This window comes from Caloenas nicobarica, chromosome 5 (assembly GCF_036013445.1).
Source record: "Caloenas nicobarica isolate bCalNic1 chromosome 5, bCalNic1.hap1, whole genome shotgun sequence".
NCBI classification, from domain to species: Eukaryota; Metazoa; Chordata; class Aves; order Columbiformes; family Columbidae; genus Caloenas; species Caloenas nicobarica.
In genome coordinates this window covers 22,569,632-22,591,944 of record NC_088249.1, presented here as the reverse complement: position 1 = coordinate 22,591,944, position 22,313 = coordinate 22,569,632, and the positions used below count along the sequence as shown (strand labels likewise).

Genomic DNA, 22,313 nt, shown 5'->3' with positions numbered 1-22,313 from the left:
AGAGCGGAAGCAATGTGCATGTATTTTTAACTCAGATAACTGTGCCACTGCCTATATTTATGGTGCTGAAAAGTGTTACAGTCCCGTTGCTGCAGATGGCTGGGGACAATTTAATGGATGCCTGTATTCAGGCAGAAGTCACTAACACAGGTGTCAAGGACACTGAGGTCATCTGGTTGTTGCCAGGTTACATTCAACCCTGAGCAGATTTGCTGTATGTGTTGCTTAGCTGTAAAGTGCCTTCTTCAAGTTTTGAGGGCTGACTGCCAAGACAAGGAGATTGGTTTTATTTGTATGACTGCTACTAGGCAATACCCTCCCCTCAGAAGGGGTATTTTTGTAGCTGGAGGGAGTGGTCTGCTTACAAGGAGATGTGCTGAAAAAGCTCCCAAATACTCCAAATGATGAAGGCTTGCAAGGTGAGAATGAAATCTCTTTATTTTTAAAAGGTGTCAAGTGCATAGGTGGTCTGAGCTGGGCCGGGCTTAGGTCAGCATGGGGGCATACACAAGGACAGAAGCTTGCCATCTCCTGTGGTTGTGCAGATGCTGCTTCAAGGATTTCAGGCTATTTCATTTTATCTGCTTAATTGTTACAAGGATTTGTTGCTCCCTGTTTGTAGCAGATTGGCCAGAGGAGGGGCAGTAATACTTGATTTAGGCTACTGTGGGATGTCCGCTGAAATGCTGTCTAGACTTTTGTGCCATCTTCAGCAATTCTGGGTGTTCTTCAGGTCCTTCTTACATAAGTATAATAATAATGGTTGGGATTTCTTGTCTAAGGACAGTAGTTTTCTGGCAATGGGATCAGTAGAGCTGAAGGACACAAATTATTTTTGAAGGGAAGAGACTCATTACTACCCAGCTTTCAATTTGTTTTCTTCTAGTGTCTGCAGAAGAACTCATGTTTCCAAAGCACCTAACACATGGTGCTGCGGAGTAGGAAGCAGCAGGGCTGGGGCTCTTGTGTCAGCTACGCCCCTTCATAGTCCGCATGTCCTCCAACTCCCTTCTCACAGCTATTCAGGCACCGGGGCAAGCAACTCTTTCATGCAAGGCACAGCTGAGCTGAAGGCGTCAAAAGAGCCATTTCATGCTTGACTGCATTTTCTAATACAATCTGCAGAGAGAGAGAGGAAAGAGAGCAAGGAGGGTTTGTGTGTACATACACATTGCCTTTGAGTGTATGTATAATATACAGTACGTTTAGTTCCAGCTTGCAGCTGTGGGTGGCAAGTAAGAGGTGCAGACGTGAGGGGGAAGAGAATTGCACTTTGAAAAGAAGAAACCATTTCCCCACCTTGAAAAAGGAGCTTTCTTTCCTTCTCTGTTTCTTGGCCAAGTGAAGATGTGAACCCCCAGGGCAGCACCGACAGCTGGTACCCAGAAGGTGGATGTATGGCTGAGTGGGTATTATGTGTAGGGGGCTTTGTGTGTACAGACCATGACAGTGTGTGGGGAGTGCAGCTAAGAAAAGTGGTGGATAGGGATGCTGTTCACAGCTGTCTCATTTTAATGATGATCCCAGAAAAGTTTTCTTCTTGATGGGTTTGTATGTCCTGTGACCAGAGAGGTGCTGCACACCAGCTATTAGTGTGGTGGGTTGCTGCAGCAGCACAACTACAGTGATCCCCACCAAATGTTTTGTAACCATATACATGTCTCCTCTGGCACTTTATCAGCCTGACGCTTATATCGTTATTTATCACCTTATTTGCATATTTATTACCACACTGTAGTTCTGTCACTGGGATTGTGGAGCTAGCCATGGGTCCTTTCCAGCATGGACATATGGCTGTTCCTCAGTTTCCCATCCATCTAGCCTACTCTAGCATCTAACATTTAGGCACCGAGAGGACATAAGGATTGGCTTTGCCAGACTTGCTGTTTTGCACTAGAAGTTGCACTCCTGTCAGCTTGGATAGCCTGTCTGGGAAACATAGGACAAAGGGGTGAAACATGAGGAGAACATCTAGATCCTAAATACACGTGTTGCAGTTGGTTAAAAGAGATGCTAGCTTTCCAGGGTCTGTGTGGGGTGCCTGATGAGAATCCCAACCCTTTGAGAAAACTGTAGCTTAACTGGATGAGGCACTGATAAGAGTGCTTTAAGGAGCAATCCTCCCACATGCTTAGGGGGCTGGACTAGTTTTTTTCTTATCCTCTGAGATTTTTATGTATAGTTTTATGGTAGAAGTCCTACATGGAGCAATCTCTATGGCTCTGCCCTCAGTAGGGTTAGCTGTGGGGAGAAGGGGTGGTCTGATTCAGACATTAATACATTTATGTACATTTTAAAATTCTGCTGATAAAAATGCTTTGGAGAATATTCCTGGACTGAAACAATGATTGCCATGCCATAGTGGTTGCTGCAGTTCTGTCACAACACTTTAATTCTAGCCCCTTAGAGAAGAATAACAGTTTCTGCAGGCAAGACCCTGAACAAATAGAGAATGTTAAGTATTATAACTCCTTTCCTCAGCTGAACTTCCCATTTTCTTCAACATCCTCAGAGATAATAGAAAAACACAACTTCTTTCCTTGCTGTTTCTTACTTTTTTCTCCTTCTGGCTTTTGTCATGCCTCCACCTCCTGACATGTCCTGTGTTTGAATGGCACTGAAATTTGCAATGAAGTTTGGTTTGTTCCTTTTTTCATTATCGTTGCAGTGCCATCGGTTGTGTGAGCAGGGCTCTAGAAACATTACTTGTTAGCAAAGAGTGGAAAAATATAAAATCATGAAACAGCACAAATCTGATGTAGAAAAGACCCGCTAGGAAACTTGCTTCATACAGTTGTTTTTCTTTAAAGTGCTAGCAATGGAATGAAATTCCTCTCTAAATAAGCAACAGCTCTTAAGAGTACCAGAAATAGGAATTTTGAGCCATCAAAGGCAAGACTACATCCTCTAGTAGAAGTGTTGTAGACATTATTTAAAGTAGTCATTGCATCTAGGGCAGGGGAAGGCTGGACTAATGGATGAGATTGCATTTTCTGGAAGATGCGAAAAACAGAGGTTTGGCCAGCTCATTATCACAAAAGTGCCCTGTGCTAACATACTTGTCGCTGGGGATTTTGTCTCCATGGGTACTGCTGCCTCCAGTTGTGGTCAATACCATATCTTTATGTTTGCTGCTCATATTTGCCACATATAGTTGCTGGATGCAGTTAAACAGTTGCTGTGTTTTTCCCCAGTTACACACCTTTCTGTGGCGAGTGGTATGGTTTCTGTAAACACAGTGCTCTATGATAAGTGTCAGGGTTTTTTGGGAGTGAAGATCATACAGAGTTGTAACTTCTTTTTCATTTTTTTGCAATTGTTTGCTGATTCCTTGCAGAGGCCTCTATCTTGAGCTATGATGGCAGCATGTACATGAAGATCATCATGCCTATGGTCATGCACACAGAAGCAGAAGACGTGTCCTTCCGTTTCATGTCCCAGCGTGCTTATGGGCTGCTGATGGCAACCACCTCGCGAGACTCTGCTGACACTCTGCGCCTGGAGCTCGATGGAGGCCGTGTCAAACTTATGGTCAATTTAGGTATCGTATAAAAAACTTTCACTCTCCCTTCACTGTTAGTTTGGGCTTGTGATTAGTGGTTTTTAAAATAATTTTGTTTAATTTCTGTTGGTTTGATTGGATTGATTTCTAAAATAACTGCTGAAACCTTCTTAATTATATTCTCTTGCGGAGAGAAATTCTCTTCTGCATTGCTGCATGAAGATTTGCTGTCAGTTCTTCGTTATGGACAGTGTTGGTTTTTAAGTCTTTAAGTTTTTAAGTTTCCTTTCTTGGTCTGGGACTGGTGAAGCTCTGTGTGATACATGCTGCTTGGTCCATCTTTTGATCAGTTACATCCCTCATTCATCTAGCATCACTCAAAACAGTCAAAGCCAAACATGGGAGGGACGCAAAATGTCAAGATATATATGGTAGCAAGCAGAAGTCCTGTGAATCCCATGTTCTTTACAGAATTTGGCAGCGTTTGATACAACTTGGTCTATTTTACTAATTTACTAGTTATTTCTATTTGCCAATTGCTATATGTTTCAGCATTCAGGGCTTTTTATATCTAGTAAAAAAGCCTGGGTTTTTTTGATTGTGTCTTTATTAAAATGAAGGCAATAAAAAAAAGTGCACCCTCCTCATCCCAAAGGGTTGTCTTCTGTCTCCTTAGAGTTACACTTTTCCAGAAAATAATTTTAAAAGACAATTAGAAACAAGTTCAACAATAACAACAATGAAAAAATCGGGAGTGAATGTACTATTAGATTAGTCTCAATCCATTTTCTTGCCAGTCATGAAGTATTGTACTGAATGACAAAGAACCTTTTTAAAGAATGTAAACATACAAGTTGAAGCTTTCTTTCACCGCTCAGTGATGCAACTTGTTGCTTCATGTATATCCAGAATACATCTAAGAAGAGATTCTGAGTCAAAGAGGCAGAACTATCATGACTGTGCAAAATGTTAAACTTCTTCGAATATGTAGGGCATTCTATATGAAGATAGGTGCATGGTCTGTGAAAGCTTGTGTCAGCTTTCAAATTCAAATCCCCACCAACACAAGCTTTCACATTTTTTGAGCTAACAGTATCAGCATCTTCAAAGCCCTGCTGTGGTGATATCAGGAGCAAATCATGTAGTGGCTTTGTGTTATACACCCATAGCTGTAGTAATGGTTCTTGTTTTTTAACTCCTGTCCCAGCTACATACGATAAGTTTGTCAAGGTCTTGATGTGCCATAGGTGAGCTTGAGTGGTGACTTTAGGGTTCACCCTTATCTGGGCAGTATGTTGTCCAGCAGTTGTCCTCTGGAGCTAGATTGTTTTTAAAAATTGCTTCTAGTGTCTTTTTGGCTTTGAAAGTGCAAATCAGACCCTTAATATCTGCTCTTGGTGGAAAAAAGTGAAGAGGAGAAAATGCATTTAAACAAGTTCATATCTCTTAAAAGCAAAGATTCTCCATCCAAGGGGCTATAGAAACCCCGGCTTTTTATTTAAAAAAAAAAAAAAAAGCAGCGTGACAGAGATCCTGTTTGACTGAAGAAGTGTAAAGCACTATTGACTCTCTAGCTAGCATAGGTTCAGTTGCTGTGCTACCCAGACTGGCCTAGAGGACAGAGTGAATAGATCAACCTCAGCTATGACAGTAACTTCTCAAACAAAGAGAAACAGCACTCAAATGATAGCCATCTCTGCCTATAATAACTTTTAAGTGATGGAAAATTTCATGGATTTACAGGGTGTCTCTGGAGAACAGCTCAAAAGAATAGCTGTTGAGCATTCTTACATCTGCAAAGAGAATCTTTCACAAAACTCCAGTGCATGTATATATAATGTCTCCATTTTCTTCTGATCTAATACAGTTGGTGCTAATAATCTGGCAAAATGAGGTTATTTTTTTCCCCACTGTTTGCTTTCTTGGCAATTATTGCTAGGCATTTTCTTCTCAGAGAATAAACTTAGTCACTGGAACACTGGCAGTGGGATGCTTCTGTTGGGGAAGTGATAGGGCAGTAGATTAGTTACTTAGCTCTACATTACACCCTTGCAACCCCAAGCCGTTTTTTTTACCTTGCATGTCTTAGTTTCTCTCTTTGTTGAAGAGATAATACTTCACAACCTGCCAGGGATTGTGGTATTATTAAAATAAGTGCTGCTTCTATCACCTTTGATACTCCCACATGAAAAGTACTACAGCATGAAAACAGCCACACTTCATCAAAAATTATCGCTTTTTCTTCTGAGAAAGGTACCATTTGTTTGATTCTTTTATATCTTTATCTTCCTTTAAAATCAATGAGAATAGGGGGAATTGCTCCTTTTGGGTGTTCAGGGCCTCCTAGACTTAGAGCTCATGTGAATATGAGGAGGGCATATTTAGATTACCCTGAATAAACTTACCATTTTTTACAGCTTATTCTTTCCTGTTTTCCTTATATCATGCTGGAAGACAATATTTTCCCTCAGGACCTGTGAATATTGTGTGCCTGATTGGCATCAGTCACTTTTAGCACTCGCTGGGGTCTGTTACGCCATCACCTAGCCCAGAGGTGAACTGTTCAACTCTTACTCTCTGTCTTCTAAAAGATGTGGCTAAAGAATTGACACATGCTCTGCACATGTTTGGAAAGAGATGTGTCATTGATGGTTTACTACAGGGACAAAATGTGTAAACCAAACCCTGTGTTAACTGAAGGCTGGTTTTGTGTAGTTGCAGGGACTGAAGCAATGTATATGCCAGATTTGGCAGCTTTTGAGCTGGAAAGTTTTGTAAGGTTGAATCTTCTTCCAAAAGTGACTACAGGCTGCATCAGTGGAAACCTGTCAGCACTCTCCTTCCATGTGCAACTCAACAGAAGGGTAGTTTAGACTGTTAGGACCTGGATTGAGCTTCACCTCTCCTCTCTTCAGATTTATAAAGATGTCAGATATATTCCTTGAAAAACAGGACTTTCTTTCTTTCAAAACGGCAAGGTTGCCTTGCTGTCGAAGAAACAGAACTTGAAGGGGAATGACTTTACCAAAGCCATTCAATTTCAATCGTTCACTCTAAGTCACATCTGACTCTTTAAGGAGATTGTTCATAGCCAAAATGTCACAAATGAGAACCGAATCTTCACTATCTGACCCTGCCAAAATCCCCTTACCAGTGAGAAGCAATCATCAGCATCACCTCTGAAGACCTGAGCATGCTTGGTGCTGACTAGCTACCTGTCAGCATCCCCCCCAGTGTCTAACCCATGACAGATGTGTGCAAACAAAGACTGTTTTGAGTGGTGAGTTATTTAATTGTGCTTTTCTTGTAAGTCATTTAATACTATTACTAAGAGCTGTCTCTTTCTTCTCTTCTTTGATCTATTCCATTTGAATACTTATTATCATTTGTGTGGTTATTAAGGTGTTCCCTGTATTGTTTTTTATTTATTTATTTTATTTATTTTTTTTGTTTCAAAACTCTTCTGTGTATTTCAGTTGTAAAGCTTTCCCATACCCCATCAACCATGGTAAATCAAAAGATGGTATTCAACCCTTCAAAGGCCTGAAGCCTGCGGCCCGCACAGCAAACAGCCCTGAGAACAGAGCGTACAGAGCAGCCTGCAGGGGCTGGCATATCCCCCCCGCCTCCTCAGCACTCGCAACCAAAACAAGCAGGGGGCACGGCGCACCAGGGGCATGGGTGGGTGATGGCTGTAGAAGGTAGGAGGGAAAGGAAGGGCAGTGATGAATAATTCTCTAAGAAAGAGGGGTGAGGGAGTTGTTTCAGACCTTTCCCCTGGAGGTGCCTGAGGCACTGCAGCTGCATGTTGACAGCGGGTCTCACAGTAGTTTCAGTGTTTGTTGTGTGAAGATTAGAAGTTCAAATGTGATACAGATCTCACTTCTGCTGAGAAGGACTCTGAAGAAATAGGTCTAGAGCGGAAGGAGAGAGAGAGATAAATTAAGCAAATCACGGCTTGGAACATTATTGGGAATAATTCCTGATGCTGAGATGATGTGCAGAAAGGGAAAGAAATGTCTGGTCCAATAGGGAAATCCACCTTCACTTGTTTTTTTTCCTCCCACTGATGAGTGGCAGAAGTAGCGTCACTGACTTTTATTAAAGAATATTTCAGTTCTGTTTCTCCCTGGCCTGGCTCATCTTCAGCGCACTGGTGGCTAAAGTAAATAGTGCCTGCCTCCTGTTAATCAGAGTCAGTTCTTCTGTGAGGAACTGCAATCAATCACCCCTCTCTCCTGTCTGTTCCTAAGACATCTCCTCAGGAGTGTCAAAACATCTTTGCCCTCCAAAACGCAAAGTTTCTGTTGTAATTTCTGTGTACAAACAGCGCAGTCACAGTTTCTAGCCTTCTTTTTAAAACGTGTGTGGACATTTATGCCACACTTCCTTTTGTGTGAATTGTACACTCAGACCTGCAAGTGTATGCCTGTTCACACCGTTTCTCACTAATAAATTTATTTTCTATAATCAGTACATACAAAAGCCCTTGATTTTTTTTTTGTTTTTTTGTTTATCATAGTCATGCAAAAATATGTGTCAGCTGCCAGTTACAGGTGGTTGACTGCATGCAAGTAGGAGAGAGGCAAGGAGATACACTATAACATAGGGCAAGAATCTGCACAGGACCTCATCCAGTTTACCCACAGAAAATAACCTGTCATGACCCTATTATCTTTCTTTTCCTTGTCTTGACTTAAAGTGCTCCTCCATAACTGTATTATGGGCGCTCATCAAAAGGAACAAATAGTTTGTCCTCGCACAGCAAAGGTGACTTTCCTGATTCAGGAGAAAAACATCCTGGTGTCTTAGCAATGCCAAAGAAATATCACTATTTTCAGGCACAAAGATACAAATGGTAAGATACACAGGCTTAATTCATAGAGACTTCTGTCTGCTGCTAAATATATCTCTTCAAACAATGAATCCCCAGTGTTAGCTAATTGCAGCTATTTAACCTTTTCAAAGGAGAGGGTCTTTGGCCCATTTTCTAGGTGATCTGCTCTGGAAAACCTTCCATCTGAGCACTGAGGAAGCAGTTTTTGATTCACATTAGGAATACTAATGAAAGAAAGTAACTGTAGAAGGTCTTCCCAGCTCATCCTGCTCCCCATACAGTTACAGACCGTGTTTTCACTTCACTGCTGTCCTCCAGGTTACTCATCCAATTGCTGAACTGGCAAATGACTGGATTTATAGATGTTTAGACATGCTCATCTTCAAAACCTAAAGCAAGGGGAAATGTCTTTTGAGTCAGGAATGCAGCCATACCTAAATAAAGCAAATCCGATCAGTAGAAGCTGATAACAGTGCTGAGAGCCCCAGATGACAATTACCAGAAGTCTTATTGCCCTGGTACAGTGCAGGAGGAATCCCACGCAGTTTTTTTTAGTTATTCCTGAATCCCCCAGCTGCTGCTGTTTTGAGACCAAAGACCAGACTAAACCCGTACCTTACTGCCAGCAACAGCATCCCTTGCTCTGGATTTGTAATGTTGTACTAGTTTGGAGGAAAGTTGGTATTTTGTTCCTTCTAAAACTGATATAAGAGGGAGAAAACAACTTCATGTATTAATGATTGGAAATTTTTTTGGTTGCTTTGGGCAAGGCTCAGAATTAAGGAAATGTAAAAAAAAAACCCCACAAAAAACAAAACCAAAACCAAACACCAAACAAAAAACCCCAAAACAACAAACAAACAAACCCAAATCAACAAAAACAAAAACACCTGTACTTTTTCTGTGAAGGTAATGTGGAAAGTATGGTGGTGTTGGTGTAACAGTGCAGGCAGATGTGCTCAGCTGCCAAGCAGGATCCCCACTGACCCAGCTGGACCAAGACTTGTTCAGGAGCTGTATTTTCTGGAGTGCGCTGGGGCGTTTCTGCCTCGCACTCCATTGCACAGCATTGCAGAGCCTTCGTGCTCGCTGAGTTTGGAGATCTCACAGCGCCATGGTAGTTATCAGGACAACCCCCTCAGTGACCTGGTCCGTTGTCCTTGGAAATAGAAATCTAGAAGTCAGGATAAGGGCTAGACTGGTTTTTAGTTTGAAGCATCGATCCCTTCACCTGGAGCAGTCAATGACTCAGCTTGAGGGTAAGCCCTGGAACATGTAGTTATGTCGGTATCGCTGAAAAAAAAAAATATAACCACAAAACTACTCTGCAGACGTCAATAACACAACAGTGGTTTTAGTTTCCAAGTTCGATGAATGTTGCCAAGGGCCAGCCACGTTTCCCTTTCCAGCACACTTACTGTTTAGCCCATAAGAAATTCCCCTGTTGTTCCAGCCGTAACAACTCTCTCGATCTCGTTTGCAGTGAGACTTGGGAATCTCTCTCACTCTTGCTGTCACTCTCCATCAGGTCACAGAGGGAAGTTCCCCAGCATGTACTTCAGAACTCCCCTTATCCCATCCAACTCCTATAAGGGATATACCCACCACTGTATGGTGATTGTACCAATTGCTCCAGGGCTGTTTGCTCCCACTTTTCTGTTGCGGTTGACGACACATGACAAACCTAATCGCACAAAACCAAACCCAGATTTTCTCAAGAGAAGTTCTGCTTGAAAACAGACTCTCTCTGGCTATGCTGCTCCTGATTGGTATGTCCCTGATCATTACAGCTCTTTATTTATAGACTCTTATTCTTTCTCCTCTTTCATTTTTTTAAGAACTGCATTTAGTTTCAGCTGCTGAAATAATTTTCCTGCATCTGTCCAAATAAACACAGAATTGGTCCAGTTAAGCAACAAACTACATCATATTTCTCTGCCATTCTGTATAATCTCTCTTGCTGGGCCATATCTCTGTAATAAATACGACCATCCCTGCTGGTCAAAGCTTTAGTTGCCCAGGCAGGATGTCCAGTAACATGGTTCTATTATTCCTGGCCTTGATTTCCTAAGAGAAGGTTAGCATGGCCCAAGATAGATAATAGCACTCATATGACAGCTCTTGCCCATGGCAGACACTGCAGTAATGGATGTTCACAAGGCTGTAAGGAGGCATCTATAAACGTGAGATCTTCTTATAGGTCGTATCCTGAGATATGCTGAGCATTACTGTGTTAAATGAGAGAAGCAACGCTCAGAAGCCCTCTAGCTCTGGCTCCCCTACCTCAACTTGTTTTCATTGTGCAGACTCCTCAGTTACCATTTATTAGATTCCATGAGCATAGCTCTGTTTTTCTTTCCATGCACCCCTCTTCATCTCTTCCTTGCCTGTAACCTCTGAATGAAGCAGGGCCAGCAAAGGTTCCCAGCTCTGCCACTTCACTGGCCATTTCATCTTCTCCCTGAACGTTACGAGCATCCCATTCAGTCTTAGCGTTCAGACAGCAAGGTGAGATTGGGCTCTGAGGAACTGGCAGGGCTGGGGACCTTTGGAAGAAATCCCCGTCCCCCCAGCCAAATAAAAAATGTATTCCCAACCTCCAGAACTAGCTGAAATCTGGGCTGGGCGTTCGTGCGGTTAGCTGTTTGCAAGTGGCCATTTTATGACAGGACACAACTGGGCAGTATATTAACCCTTTCCTCACCTGAATGGACAGTGTCAAATACGTCTGTGCACATATTAAAAAATATTCTGGGCTGGTATTGGGGGAATGAGAGGAGGGTCTGTCTTTGGGAGAGCTGGAAAGGGTTAAATATTGCACCATCAAATCTCATAGGCTGATTTTACAGGTATTCCGTGACGGACAGATGGTGTATTTATGCAATAACAATACAAATTAGTTCAAAAGAAACCAAGTGTAAAGGTTGACTTTGAGCTTCAAGCTTCTTAGAGAAATTTCTAAAGTTCTTTAAAAACCAAAATGATACTGGAGTATGACTTGCATTTTGAGGGAGATTTTTTGTGCTTTCATTGTCAATTTTTTAATTGTAATTCACATCACTTCATGTTCTGGAGTAGAAGATACTCTTAGATGCATAGGTTTCTATAAAAATAGCTTTCTGTGTCAACATGTGGATATATATGTATATTGGTATATCTCTCTATACATATGTGTATATATATATGTGTGCGTGTATATATATATTTATGTAGCCGATATTTCTGTAGAATATACTATACATATAGACCCACTCCTGAACTTGTTCAGACTGTATATAAGTATAAAATGGCCACATCTCTTTGCGTGTGTCTGTCCCCGGAAGGGTGGACTGATTGTTTTTGGATGTCTGCAGCTGTTACCTTGAAGGATGCAATTTCATCTTTCATTTATTTTTCCCCATCTAGACTGTATCAGGATAAACTGTAACGCCAGTAAGTTTTCCCTCAAGTTTCATTTTGTTCTCTTTCTATATATATTAAAATAACTTTATTTTCTTTGCTGTTTTATAAGCTGTTTTTATTTTTTTCTCTCTTTTTATTTTTTTCCTTTTTCTTTTCTTATAAAAGAAAATCTTCTGAAATTGAATGGTTGGGTGGGCTATGAAGCTACGGGGATGGGGGAGGGAATACCTTACGGTGATTGTATGTGAAAATTTTGTGTTAGGTTTCTCCAAGGAGGAGATGAACTGTTATTTCATAGCTTTGCAGAAGAGCACCTGAAGAACCTGATGAGCTGATATTATATTTCACTGGTAACCTGTTGTCTTTATGAAAACTTTTAAAGAACCACATAAGAATAACAACAGGTACTGTATGCACTTCTCCACTACAAAAAAAAAAGCCTGCATATTTAAAAAAAGCAAAACAGAACAACCCACCTCAAACTCTCACTTTATTTCAGAATGGTGACAACCTGATACTTATTAAGAATCATTTTTATTTTGGTGTAGAAGAAGGAAAAATGAGACTTTAGATTTTGAGTATATTATCAGAGTTCTGTGATAAACTTTTGTTTAGCATTTGCCACTCTGAGGTTTCTATAAAAAATTCCAGCTGAGTCACTGGGTCATTGAAGATCCCTTTCAATCTGTAAAAGTAGGGAAGAAGACTTATAAAATCTCTGTGAAAAATAATAGTGAAAGATCATATCCAATTCATCACTGCTTGGATTGAGCAAACAAAATCTTTTATGCTCTACTTCAAAGAGTTGGTTGAAGTTGATGTAGGCCTCAAAATAAAAAGTGCTTCCCCAAGAACGGAGCTGTTTAGATCTCAAGTGTACTTTGAGGCTTATCTTACTTTCAACCAGATTCCTTGCTGAACTGGCAGATCCTCTGTGTTAGACTTTATGTGGAAAGATTTGTGGAAGGCTAAACGTCACTTTGGGAATGCTATAAGGCATTAAAAGGCAAGGATGGTCCATGTGTTTTCCAGGGGCTGCAGTCTTTTTGCTCACCAGTGAGCCTCATCCAAGCTAGCAGGAAGGGGGAAAGAAGTGTGTTGCATCCCCAAAAACAAACAGAGCTTCCAAGTAGCAGAGCCAACTGTAGCATCAGTGAGAGAATCTTATTGTAAAGCAGTTTCTTAGCAGCTTTGACATAGTTTTGGACTAAGAGCAGGTTTGTAGTGTTAGACAACAGGTATCGGTTGTTTGGTTTTTTTCCTGATGTACAATCTTTGCAAAATCTACAAGATTCTCTGTGGTTGCAGAGAGGAGAATAAATACACATGTAAGTAGATAATAGATCAGCTTTCTCTCCCGGTCACTGCCAGCTAGCTGAGATCCTACTTTGTAGGGAAGTGGAAGCAATTAGTTTCGTGGCCTTGGGAGGTGGTCCCTAGGAGTGCATAGCCAGAGACAAGCCAAAGCATTGGCTGATGTGTGATTGTTCCAGGAGCTTGACCATGAATTCACAACACTGAGAAATGCAGCCTTCTTCAACCCTGTTACAGGACTATCTGGGATTAGTCCTGTATGACTCAAAGCTTGACAACTCTTGTTGAATACCTTTTGCTCTTAGACGTTTTAACACTGTAGTTCAAAATAGAGTGGGTAATAGGAAGAAGTGCCTTGAATCTCTGCTGAGATGCCAGTTTTTACCCAGCAGGGCTAAGGACATTTGCATAAAAATAGAATCTTTTGCTTCCCAAGAGTTCATATGCTCTTGCTGCTTAGTCACCTGTAGCTCTATCTAAACACTGACACTGTAGTTCTTGTTTATGTGTGTCATCTGAGCATACATATCAGCTCTTCTGGTACTGGAAAACCATCTGATGTTATTGTCATCTTCAACTTTTGATAGCAGGTGGCTGTTGAAGGCTTAGCTATAGAAGGCTATCTCCAGGTGGGAAATCAGCTTTAGTAGCAAGGAGCAGTGTTCTGGTTTTCATGCAAATCAAAATCTAGCTGTAATTGAGGGAAACATTCAAAAAAGAAAAAAAGAGGGAAAAGAGAATCTTATAGAGCAGTTGGAAGACAGTCCCAATACAGTACTTCTGTTAATTTCCCTATAAGCATCAAAACATCTTGAATCATTTTGCTTCCATGCATATTTAATAGTTGAGTCTGTTGCATTCTTAAATACAGTCTTCCTCTGAGGGTTTGTGTTTATTTATTTATTTAAAAACACTTCGGATTTTCCTAATTTATTTTTATGATACTTTGCTGAAAATGAGCCACTCCACTTGTAGTCCCTCCAACACCTTGTTTTGTTGCTGCTTGTTGCAATGACTTGGGTCATCTGCCCTGCTTTCTGGAAGGGATCCTGGGAACTGATTGATGAAAAATTGTATATTCTTGCATGAATAAAATATGGTTAGGCAAGAGTAAACCAAATATCACTAGAACTATTCCTGCAGGCACACTGGCGTTTACTTGTTCAGAGAGAGTTATCCACATACAGATAGGTCTGAATGGGTCTGTTGAAATGAGCAGAAGTATTTTAAAGTAACTTGAAAAATGGGATGCCAAATCAGTTGAAGAGTTTCAAGTCAAACAGTCACCATTGCTAATTGAATGTAAGGAACCTGGCACATGGTTTTAAAGGTAAACAGACCTATACTTTTGAGGTCTTATGGAACATGTAGGCTAAACAGCCTGTCACAGCAAGCACTGAAGCTCATGCTGATTGAGAGAAGTGTAATATATTGTCCCAGGTAAGCATTTCCAATATACTTGCTCTTTTTTTTTTTTTTAAGATTGAGTTTTTTGCTTGCGTATCTTTGGGATGTCATATATCTGATGCAAAATACTGTTTTCCTTCACTTGATTTCTTCTTACCCTCTGTTTCTTAGCACTGTAATATCTCACAGTTCTGGAATTGAAGACTGGCATAGTCTCCTAGAAAAGGAACATTTTCTTTAGCTTTTTCTGTAATTATTTTAATACTCATCCCCTCTTTTCCCTCTTGAAAATACCTAAACAGATCTTACCTGTCTCTGTACACTGACAGAGTTTGAATTTAGAAGGACCCGATAGTGCTGTTGCTTACACAGATGTAACTGGGTAGAAACTCTCTTTTCCTCCAAGTGTAAAATCAGCACAACCAAAGGCAGGATCAGGATTCCAAAATACACTCTGTGAAGGTGCATTGAATGATTCATCAAAATAATACAGACGTAACATATAGCACAATTTTGTTAGCTGGATTTATGGGGAGAATAACTATATTCTAAATATCCTTATATTCTTGCATACATATACTTGGGGTTTTAAATAGGATTTCCTAAAGAAGAGTAGCTCTTTGGTCCATCTCCTGTAAACTGTTTCTTGAAATAGTTTGCTTCAAAGAAAGTTAAAGTCATCATAGTTTTATAGTTTGTGTCATAATATCTGGTGCCCTGATTTTTCATCCTTTTTTCAAAGGTATCTATTCCTTAATTTCTTTATTCCCTTTTCAGTGACCCCACTTCCTATCAGTCTAGATGGGAATAGTTTTTGGCTTTCTACCTGATATTAAGTGTCAAGGACAGGGCTGTAAGTGCTACAGACATAGCAGCTTTTGGAGGTGTCTTCGCTTTGTGTTCTTTCTAGGATACTGCTTGTATTATTTTTCTTGGTCCACTTCTCTCTCCTTCTCCCAGACCTTTTATGTGGAGTGTCAGTAGTCACAGTCACGTAGTTTGACACTATATTTATGGGAGCTTTGATCTTCCAAAAGTAGTTGCCTTTGGGACAGTGAATACTTTGTCTTATTGCTTGTTGTTTCGTAATGAGGCCTTTTCTTCTCACTAAAGCATGTCAGACCAGCCATTACCTATTTTCATGTGACTTGTGAAGCCTCAGTAAATCCTGAGCCTCTTCTCTTACCTGTTGCTAAAAGCATGAATGGAAGAGGGTGGAAAATCACAGTCCAGTCACTACTAGTTGATCCTGCATCTTTATGAGGCGATACACTTAGCATGTTGTTTCAGATCCAAATTATTTTGGACTAGTCTTTGACAATAGAAGACAGCTTGAGTATAAGATTGATTCTCCCTTTTCAGTTCCTATGCTTACTGTATTTAGTGCCTTAATTCAATGCAACGTTAATATTTTGGTTTAGTAAGTGCCACTGCAACAACGTAAAATACAAACCTATAATGTGTAACTCTCTGGGAGAGGTGTAAAGTTTTCTTTTCTTCCATATCATCATAAGTAAATAGGAAGCTGTGCTAACCATAATAAAAATGTTATAAAACCAAGTGCACTTATCTGGTGCCTAGTGATGTTGCTGTCATTTTAATAAAAGCTTAATAGTACTCTAACATGAAAACGTTATTTGGAAAATGAAGAGGTGTGATTAAACATACACACCATATTTGTGACTCCAGTGTCTCCTAACACCATTTAAACATAATCAGGAGGAAATGAATGCTTATGCATCCTGAAAAGTGTCAAGTCATATTGTAGTGCTGAAAGCAGTGGCGGTGTCTGTAGCATCTGTATAGCCTAGCTGAGAAGGGTCTTACCTTTGAGCAGTCTCAGACTCGGGGTGCTGGTCTGGCCTCGTGCTGTTGCTGCACTGCAGTGCACAAGAAAGGAAGTGAGCAAATCTGTCTTTGGAAGACTTTTCCTTGAGGCAGGTAATGAAACAACAGTCCTCTCATTTTTGTCAGATGGTAAACTAAGAATTCTGTTAAAAGGAAAACATACCATGCTGGATCCAAGAACCTGAGAGAGGTGAGGCTGCTGCCACTCCCTGTTCTCAGATTTAACCAGTAATGAGGTTGAAGATATATTCCCGGCAGGTACACATACACACAAGGCACACATACACACAAGGCACACATACTCACTGCATGTATAAGTGTATGCATGGCTGTCCACACGGATCACAGATCGGCTCTCAGAGCACCCATACATAGCAGCAGTGGCTTCCTTCTGTTCTTCTGTCTGTCCGGACAGGATGGAGTTCCACTAGTGAGAATATATAAGTACACATATGTATGAGATGGATTGCTCCGGCAGCTGGGCTCAGATGCTCCGTCTGCGCAGTAGCTGGCCTCTGGATCTCAGTCTGCCCAGCTGCTGACATAAAAGCCCCTGAGGCTGCAGCCCCACTCCAGTTGCTGGTACAGGTCATCACATACACATCGTTGGCCAGGACTTCTCAGGCCTCAATAGCTGATCCCCCTGTGCCTTTTCCCCTAGAGGTACAGAGGTGTTCTCCCACCCAGAGCTGGCCCTTACAGACCCATTCACCCAGTGTTCCCAGACCTCTTTACCTCTCCACTGGCTAGTCCAGCTTGATCTTTGCTAGTGATGATGTACATGCACACTCATGCTCACTCCAGGTTCTGGCAGCATGGACACACAGGCCCTCTGACCCATGGTCTGATTACACTTGCTGCACTCACACCCTAATATACCCTCACACACACGAGAGAGCACTCACCCAGGACAGAGTTTAAAAAGAACTTGATAAGAAGATAGGACAGACTGCACTGATCAGATGCTGGGCACAGCCAGACAAGCATACTGACCAGCCAGCAGTTTACCCTTTTATCCCTTTTCCCCTCTACTTTCCTGCTCTTGTTCCTCCCAAAATCACTTTAATCTCTCCCTTTTCCTGCCTTTGGTTTCTCCCTTAAACATCCCGTAATAAGTCTGTGTGATCCCAAGCTGCTTTCCCCCTGCATCCCACATGTCCCACTGTAGGCAGCAAAACCCTTAGTTTAAGAAGTGATCCCAAGAGCTGCTCCAGATGATTATGGTGATGAGTGTCACGCTTGGACATTGGCGCTGATGGGTCTGCTGGGACAACCCTGTTGTGGCCCAGACAAGGTGTTTGTACCTTGGGAGTCCTTGATTTGAGTTCCCACCTGCCACTGTGCCCCTGTGCTCCTCTGAACTTATGGAGGTGGGCTGATGGCTCCTGTGATAGGCCTGAATGTAACCCAGCAGGGTATTATTTAGGTTTGCCTTCCTGCTGTTCTCTCTCTGAGCTCCTTTGTAGGTGTGCAGGTGAGCTTTATCACATAACCAGACAAATGCCTCTTCTATATGGCAGCTACTACCAGCTAAAGTATTTTGTCTTAGGTGTGCTTGATTCAAGCCCACTCCAGTTTTGCAGGGGAGAAAAAACCCTCTTGACTTAAGGTTGCTTGGTACCCCTACAAAGTGAATTAGTGCTCCTGAGTTTGTTTTAAAAAGGTAGCGACAGTGTCCATGCAGTTACAAGTTGCAGTGGAGAGGATAAGACCCTTTGGGGCTGGATTCCACATGGACGTGTTCCACCTAGGCGAGAGGCGAAAGGTGAAGCGCATACAAGAAGCTGCTCTGCTTTGCTGCTGTTTAGACAATATGTCTTCTGTAGATTAGATTCTGTAATTAGTTGCCAGAACATCCGCTTTGTTCTTTTATTCAAAGAAAACTGGAAACTCATGCTTTAGCATCTAGGAGGAAGTGAGTATTTTATATGTGATTAATTTTGCCTGAGAACAACCCAGAGAGAGTATCTCTAATGAGACTTTGAATAGTTAAAATGAAAAAGAAAAGAAAACACTAATCAGCACAAGCACGGCTTGCTATGTTGGGTGCTGCCTTATCAATAAATTTTAAGCCAAACCAGCGAGCCTTAAGGCTCTGCGGATACTGGATCAGGAGTGACCAGTAAAGAGGCTCTAGTGATTTGCATTATTGGGTGCAAAATACCGGGTGTAATGAGCAAAAGCTTTTCACAGTGTCTTTAATCCTCCTCATCCAGACAGTGCCATGAAGATTAAGGATTCGCTGTGGCATAATTAATTAATTTCTGCAATCCTGCATTGCAATTTGAGATGTCAAAATGTCCCTGCATCCCAGAATATTTCAGGGGCTGTAAATCTGGGCTACGAATGCCAAGTCTATGTTTACCAGATTCCTGCTAGTCCCAGCTCTCAGCAGCAGTTAGCCTTCATCTTCCAGCTAATACTGTCACATCCTTTGAAAATCTGTGGTCTTGATGCTTCGGTTCTAGTGCTCAAGGAGATACTTCAGCAGGTCTTCTAAGGTCATAAGTTTGAAGAGATGGCGCTGTTGAGAGCAGAGCTTGGCGGAACGCTTTCTGTGTTGTTTTTAACTAAATAGCTGCGGTGGGATCTAACAGGAAAGAAAACTAACCTTGGAAACTCAGCAATCATCTGTCAGGAATCAATGACCTGCTTTTGGAAAACAGCTACGCCAGTTCACTCACTATTGTTCTCACCACAGCAGCTTTTCTTGACTCCTTGCCCCTTCTTGAAAGGTTGTCTTTGTGCTATATGTTTTTATATATACCATTTTCAATTCCTGTAGCCTTCAACCCCTTCCATGGGAGTATAACTGAAAATGAGAATTGTTGTGAAGGGGGCAGAGTCAAAACAACCATATCAATCATACTGTCAGTCAATAAGCCGGATACCTGTTACTTAATGCTAGAAATTCTAAATATTGGGATTCTTGATGCTATAACAAAGACTGTGAAACATGAATTAAAAGGTTGGAGTGTTTGTCGTTGTTGATGATGTTGTTGTTGTTTTGGCCAGAGGAAAAAGATGCTGTGGGTGAACCCTGGAGTAACGTAGAAAGAAGCTTGTGGGTAGGATAACTTTTGAAGTCATGTGATGCTGGGTTTTGTTTTAATGGTACATTGAACTAACTAGTTGCTAGTCAGCAACTCCTATTCACCAGCAGTTATAATACAAGCTTCCTTTCTCACATCTATTCGGACAAGCAGGATGACTTGCTTCCTTTCCTATTGCAATGTTTGCACAATCTCAGCCAGGATGCCTGGGAAAAAAAGGCTTTGATAGGTGAACTTCTCCACTTCTCTGTTTGCTATTTTGGCTACTTTCGTTGTATAAATAGATTTGTGTTCCTTTCAGATCAGCTGTCATCACCTGTGCTTTCCTCAGTGTTTTGATGTAACCCCATAGGCGACTAAGCACCACACAGCTGCTTGCTCGCTCTCCTCCAGCCTGTGTGTTTTGAACACTGTTTTGCTCACAAACCCAAAACATAGCACTATGTGGGCTGCTATGATGGGAATTAGCTCCCTCCCAGCCAGATCCAGTACACTCAGGAAGCAGCTATAGCCTTCAAAGTTTGTGGATATCATGCTAAAGGGCTTAAAAAGGCAATGCTTTTGCTGCCTTACACTGAAATGGAGGACCAAAGGTAGACTGAAACAATGTCATCTCTAATGTCCAGGCATTGGGCATTTGGTAGTTTCTTTTTCCATTTCATTAATTTATCTTTTCCTACACAAAGCACTGAGTTTGAGGAGACTTGCTGTGTGAGTGTTAATATTAGGAATCTGTGTAGGCAGTACTAAATATGTTGTTTCCAGTATTAAGACATGTCAGGCTGTTGACTATCTTAAAATCAAACAATGGCTGCATTGGGACTTGAATACTGCATGCTGTTTCCATGAATGAATAGCGAGAGGGTTGGTAATGACAGAAGTTGCCTCTCCACAGCTGGGAGCTCTTTTCCATGCTTAACAGTCCTCACACCACCCACCTATTTCAGCAGTGACTGCCACTGTCTTTCTACCACCATGACGTCTCACATTGCCTGTATTTTGCACTGCAAGGCTGGTTTGTCTGGCAAAAAGTACTGCTGCTAGAAGACTTCTCTCAGGGAGCAAAGAATTGTAATTGCATATGGGTGCTTGAGGAGGAAGATAGAAGTTTACTTTTAAAACATCCTTTGGTGCTTCTGACCTTGAACATTGGCCTCTCCGAAGTGAGCCAGGGAAAGGTGAGCTGCAGATTTGCAGTCTGCCTCAAAAAGAAACAACTTAGAGATCTTTACTGTTTTTGCAGGGACCCAATGAGTCAGAGAGAACAAGAACCCTTCTCCCAGAGTCTCAGTTGGTCAAGCTGGTGCACACGAGTGTCTGATGCATGTGTCAAGCTTGTATTGCTGCTGCTTCTCTGGAAATCTGCCCTTAGCAAACCCTTCAGCAGTGATGTCTTATTTTCTAATTGCTTATCTTCTACTTCTCTCAAGAAAAGTTGGTTCTTGAGGTTTGAGGGCCAAGGAAACAGTCGTTGACATCTTGCCTCTCTTGTGCAAAGAGAACACAATACATGGGAAGACTTGTTGCCACAAGAAGCCTGGCCAAGACGCTGCAGATATGTTTGATCAATGGTGAAGATCTTTTATATCATCATAAGCCATTTTCTAGCTAGTGGAAAATGCAACATGCTGAACATTTTCATTCTGAATGTAAAAAGTTAGGAAGCCTGAGAGAAGTTCTCAAGTCATTTTCCCAGTTAAATATCTTTTTGATTTGTGATACTTCAGTGGTTGCTGTATTAAAGTCGTGTGTGCACACTTCATTATGGAAAAATAGCTTTTTCCTCATGGTGGATTTCACAGTATCCAGGCCTGATCATGAGTTGGAGGTCAAATCAGCAGGTACAGTTTTAATAATTCAAGGATATCATATTATTTTCATTTGCTTATGAATTTGAAGTAGAGAATCACCAGCAAGCTTGGAACAAAACAGGGAAGCTATTATGCTAATTAACTGTTAATGCAACAGTAGGTCCAGGCAAGGGTTTGATTGCATATTAAGAAACTGCTAGCATGCTGACATCATTTGGATTGATATCTTTTCTGTTCCCCTTTTTTGTAAAGGAACCTTAGTTGAAATTATTCAGCCCACTGTTTTGAACTGGGGTGGATGGAAAAGAAGAAAGGTAGCTGGTGTTTCTTTTGACTCACATCAGCATCTTCCAGGTTGCGAGCAGTTCCTGCTTCCACTAAGCTGTTCGCATCTTTGGAACTGCCTAGTGAAAAATGTTCTCACAGCATTCAAGCATTTAAACCAAGTTGTGGTCTTCTGTCTAGCACAGTGCTTCTCTTGAATTCTTGGAGTTTAAGCTCTTGAAGGTAAGAGGGACAGTATTTGCCAAATCATTCTGCTGCATGCAAAACCACAAACCTTTCTTAGCTGAGTTGGGAAAAATGTCATACATTTGATATTTCCTTGTCCCAAACCCAGGTCTTTTTGCATGCATATGAGGGCTTCTAGATTTGAATGCATTCCCTCCATTCCAGCTGGCTTGTACAGTCAAAGGTGTGTGCATCTTATAGAGTTTATAAAGGCAAAGAGTCTAATTCGAATAAAGTGGATTTACACATTGAGTGCAACAGAAAAGATGCCAGGTGTAAATGCTGCTGGAATTCCATTGTTCTTTTTTAAAGGCAGAAATAATGTAAAAGTGTTGTAATTGCAAAGATGACCCTTGAGAGAGCTATAGAAGTGTGATTTTTTTTTTTTTTTTTTTCTTCTAGGTTTGTAAGGTGAGTTTGATCAGTAGGAAAGTGATTTAAGCCAGGAGTTCATGAGAGCTCTCGTAAATCAAGTATCCATTGCTGCTAAAATGCAGTCAGTTCTACTGTGGAAGATGGCAGCGATGTCATGTAACAATTCTGATTCAACTTTAATACGAGAAAAGAAGGGAAGAACCATATTTGTAGATGGCCAGGGAGATTTTTGGACTTCAGTACACACTTGGCCA

The 22,313-nt window shown here is 41.3% G+C and overlaps 1 protein-coding gene across 11 annotated transcripts in view; it reads left to right on the top strand.

Annotated features, from left to right (window-relative positions):
• The window catches only part of NRXN3 (neurexin 3), a 984,867-nt gene that overhangs the window by 303,649 nt on the left and 658,905 nt on the right, over window positions 1–22,313 (top strand). For 9 of the 11 annotated variants that reach the window (XM_065635027.1, XM_065635026.1, XM_065635029.1 and 6 more), the window contains 2 exons: window positions 3,338–3,541; window positions 11,745–11,771. In XM_065635027.1, coding sequence (XP_065491099.1) covers window positions 3,338–3,541; window positions 11,745–11,771 — 231 coding nt within the window. The remainder of the gene's footprint in view (window positions 1–3,337; window positions 3,542–11,744; window positions 11,772–22,313) is intronic. The other 2 variants (XM_065635036.1, XM_065635033.1) reach the window with 1 other exon arrangement.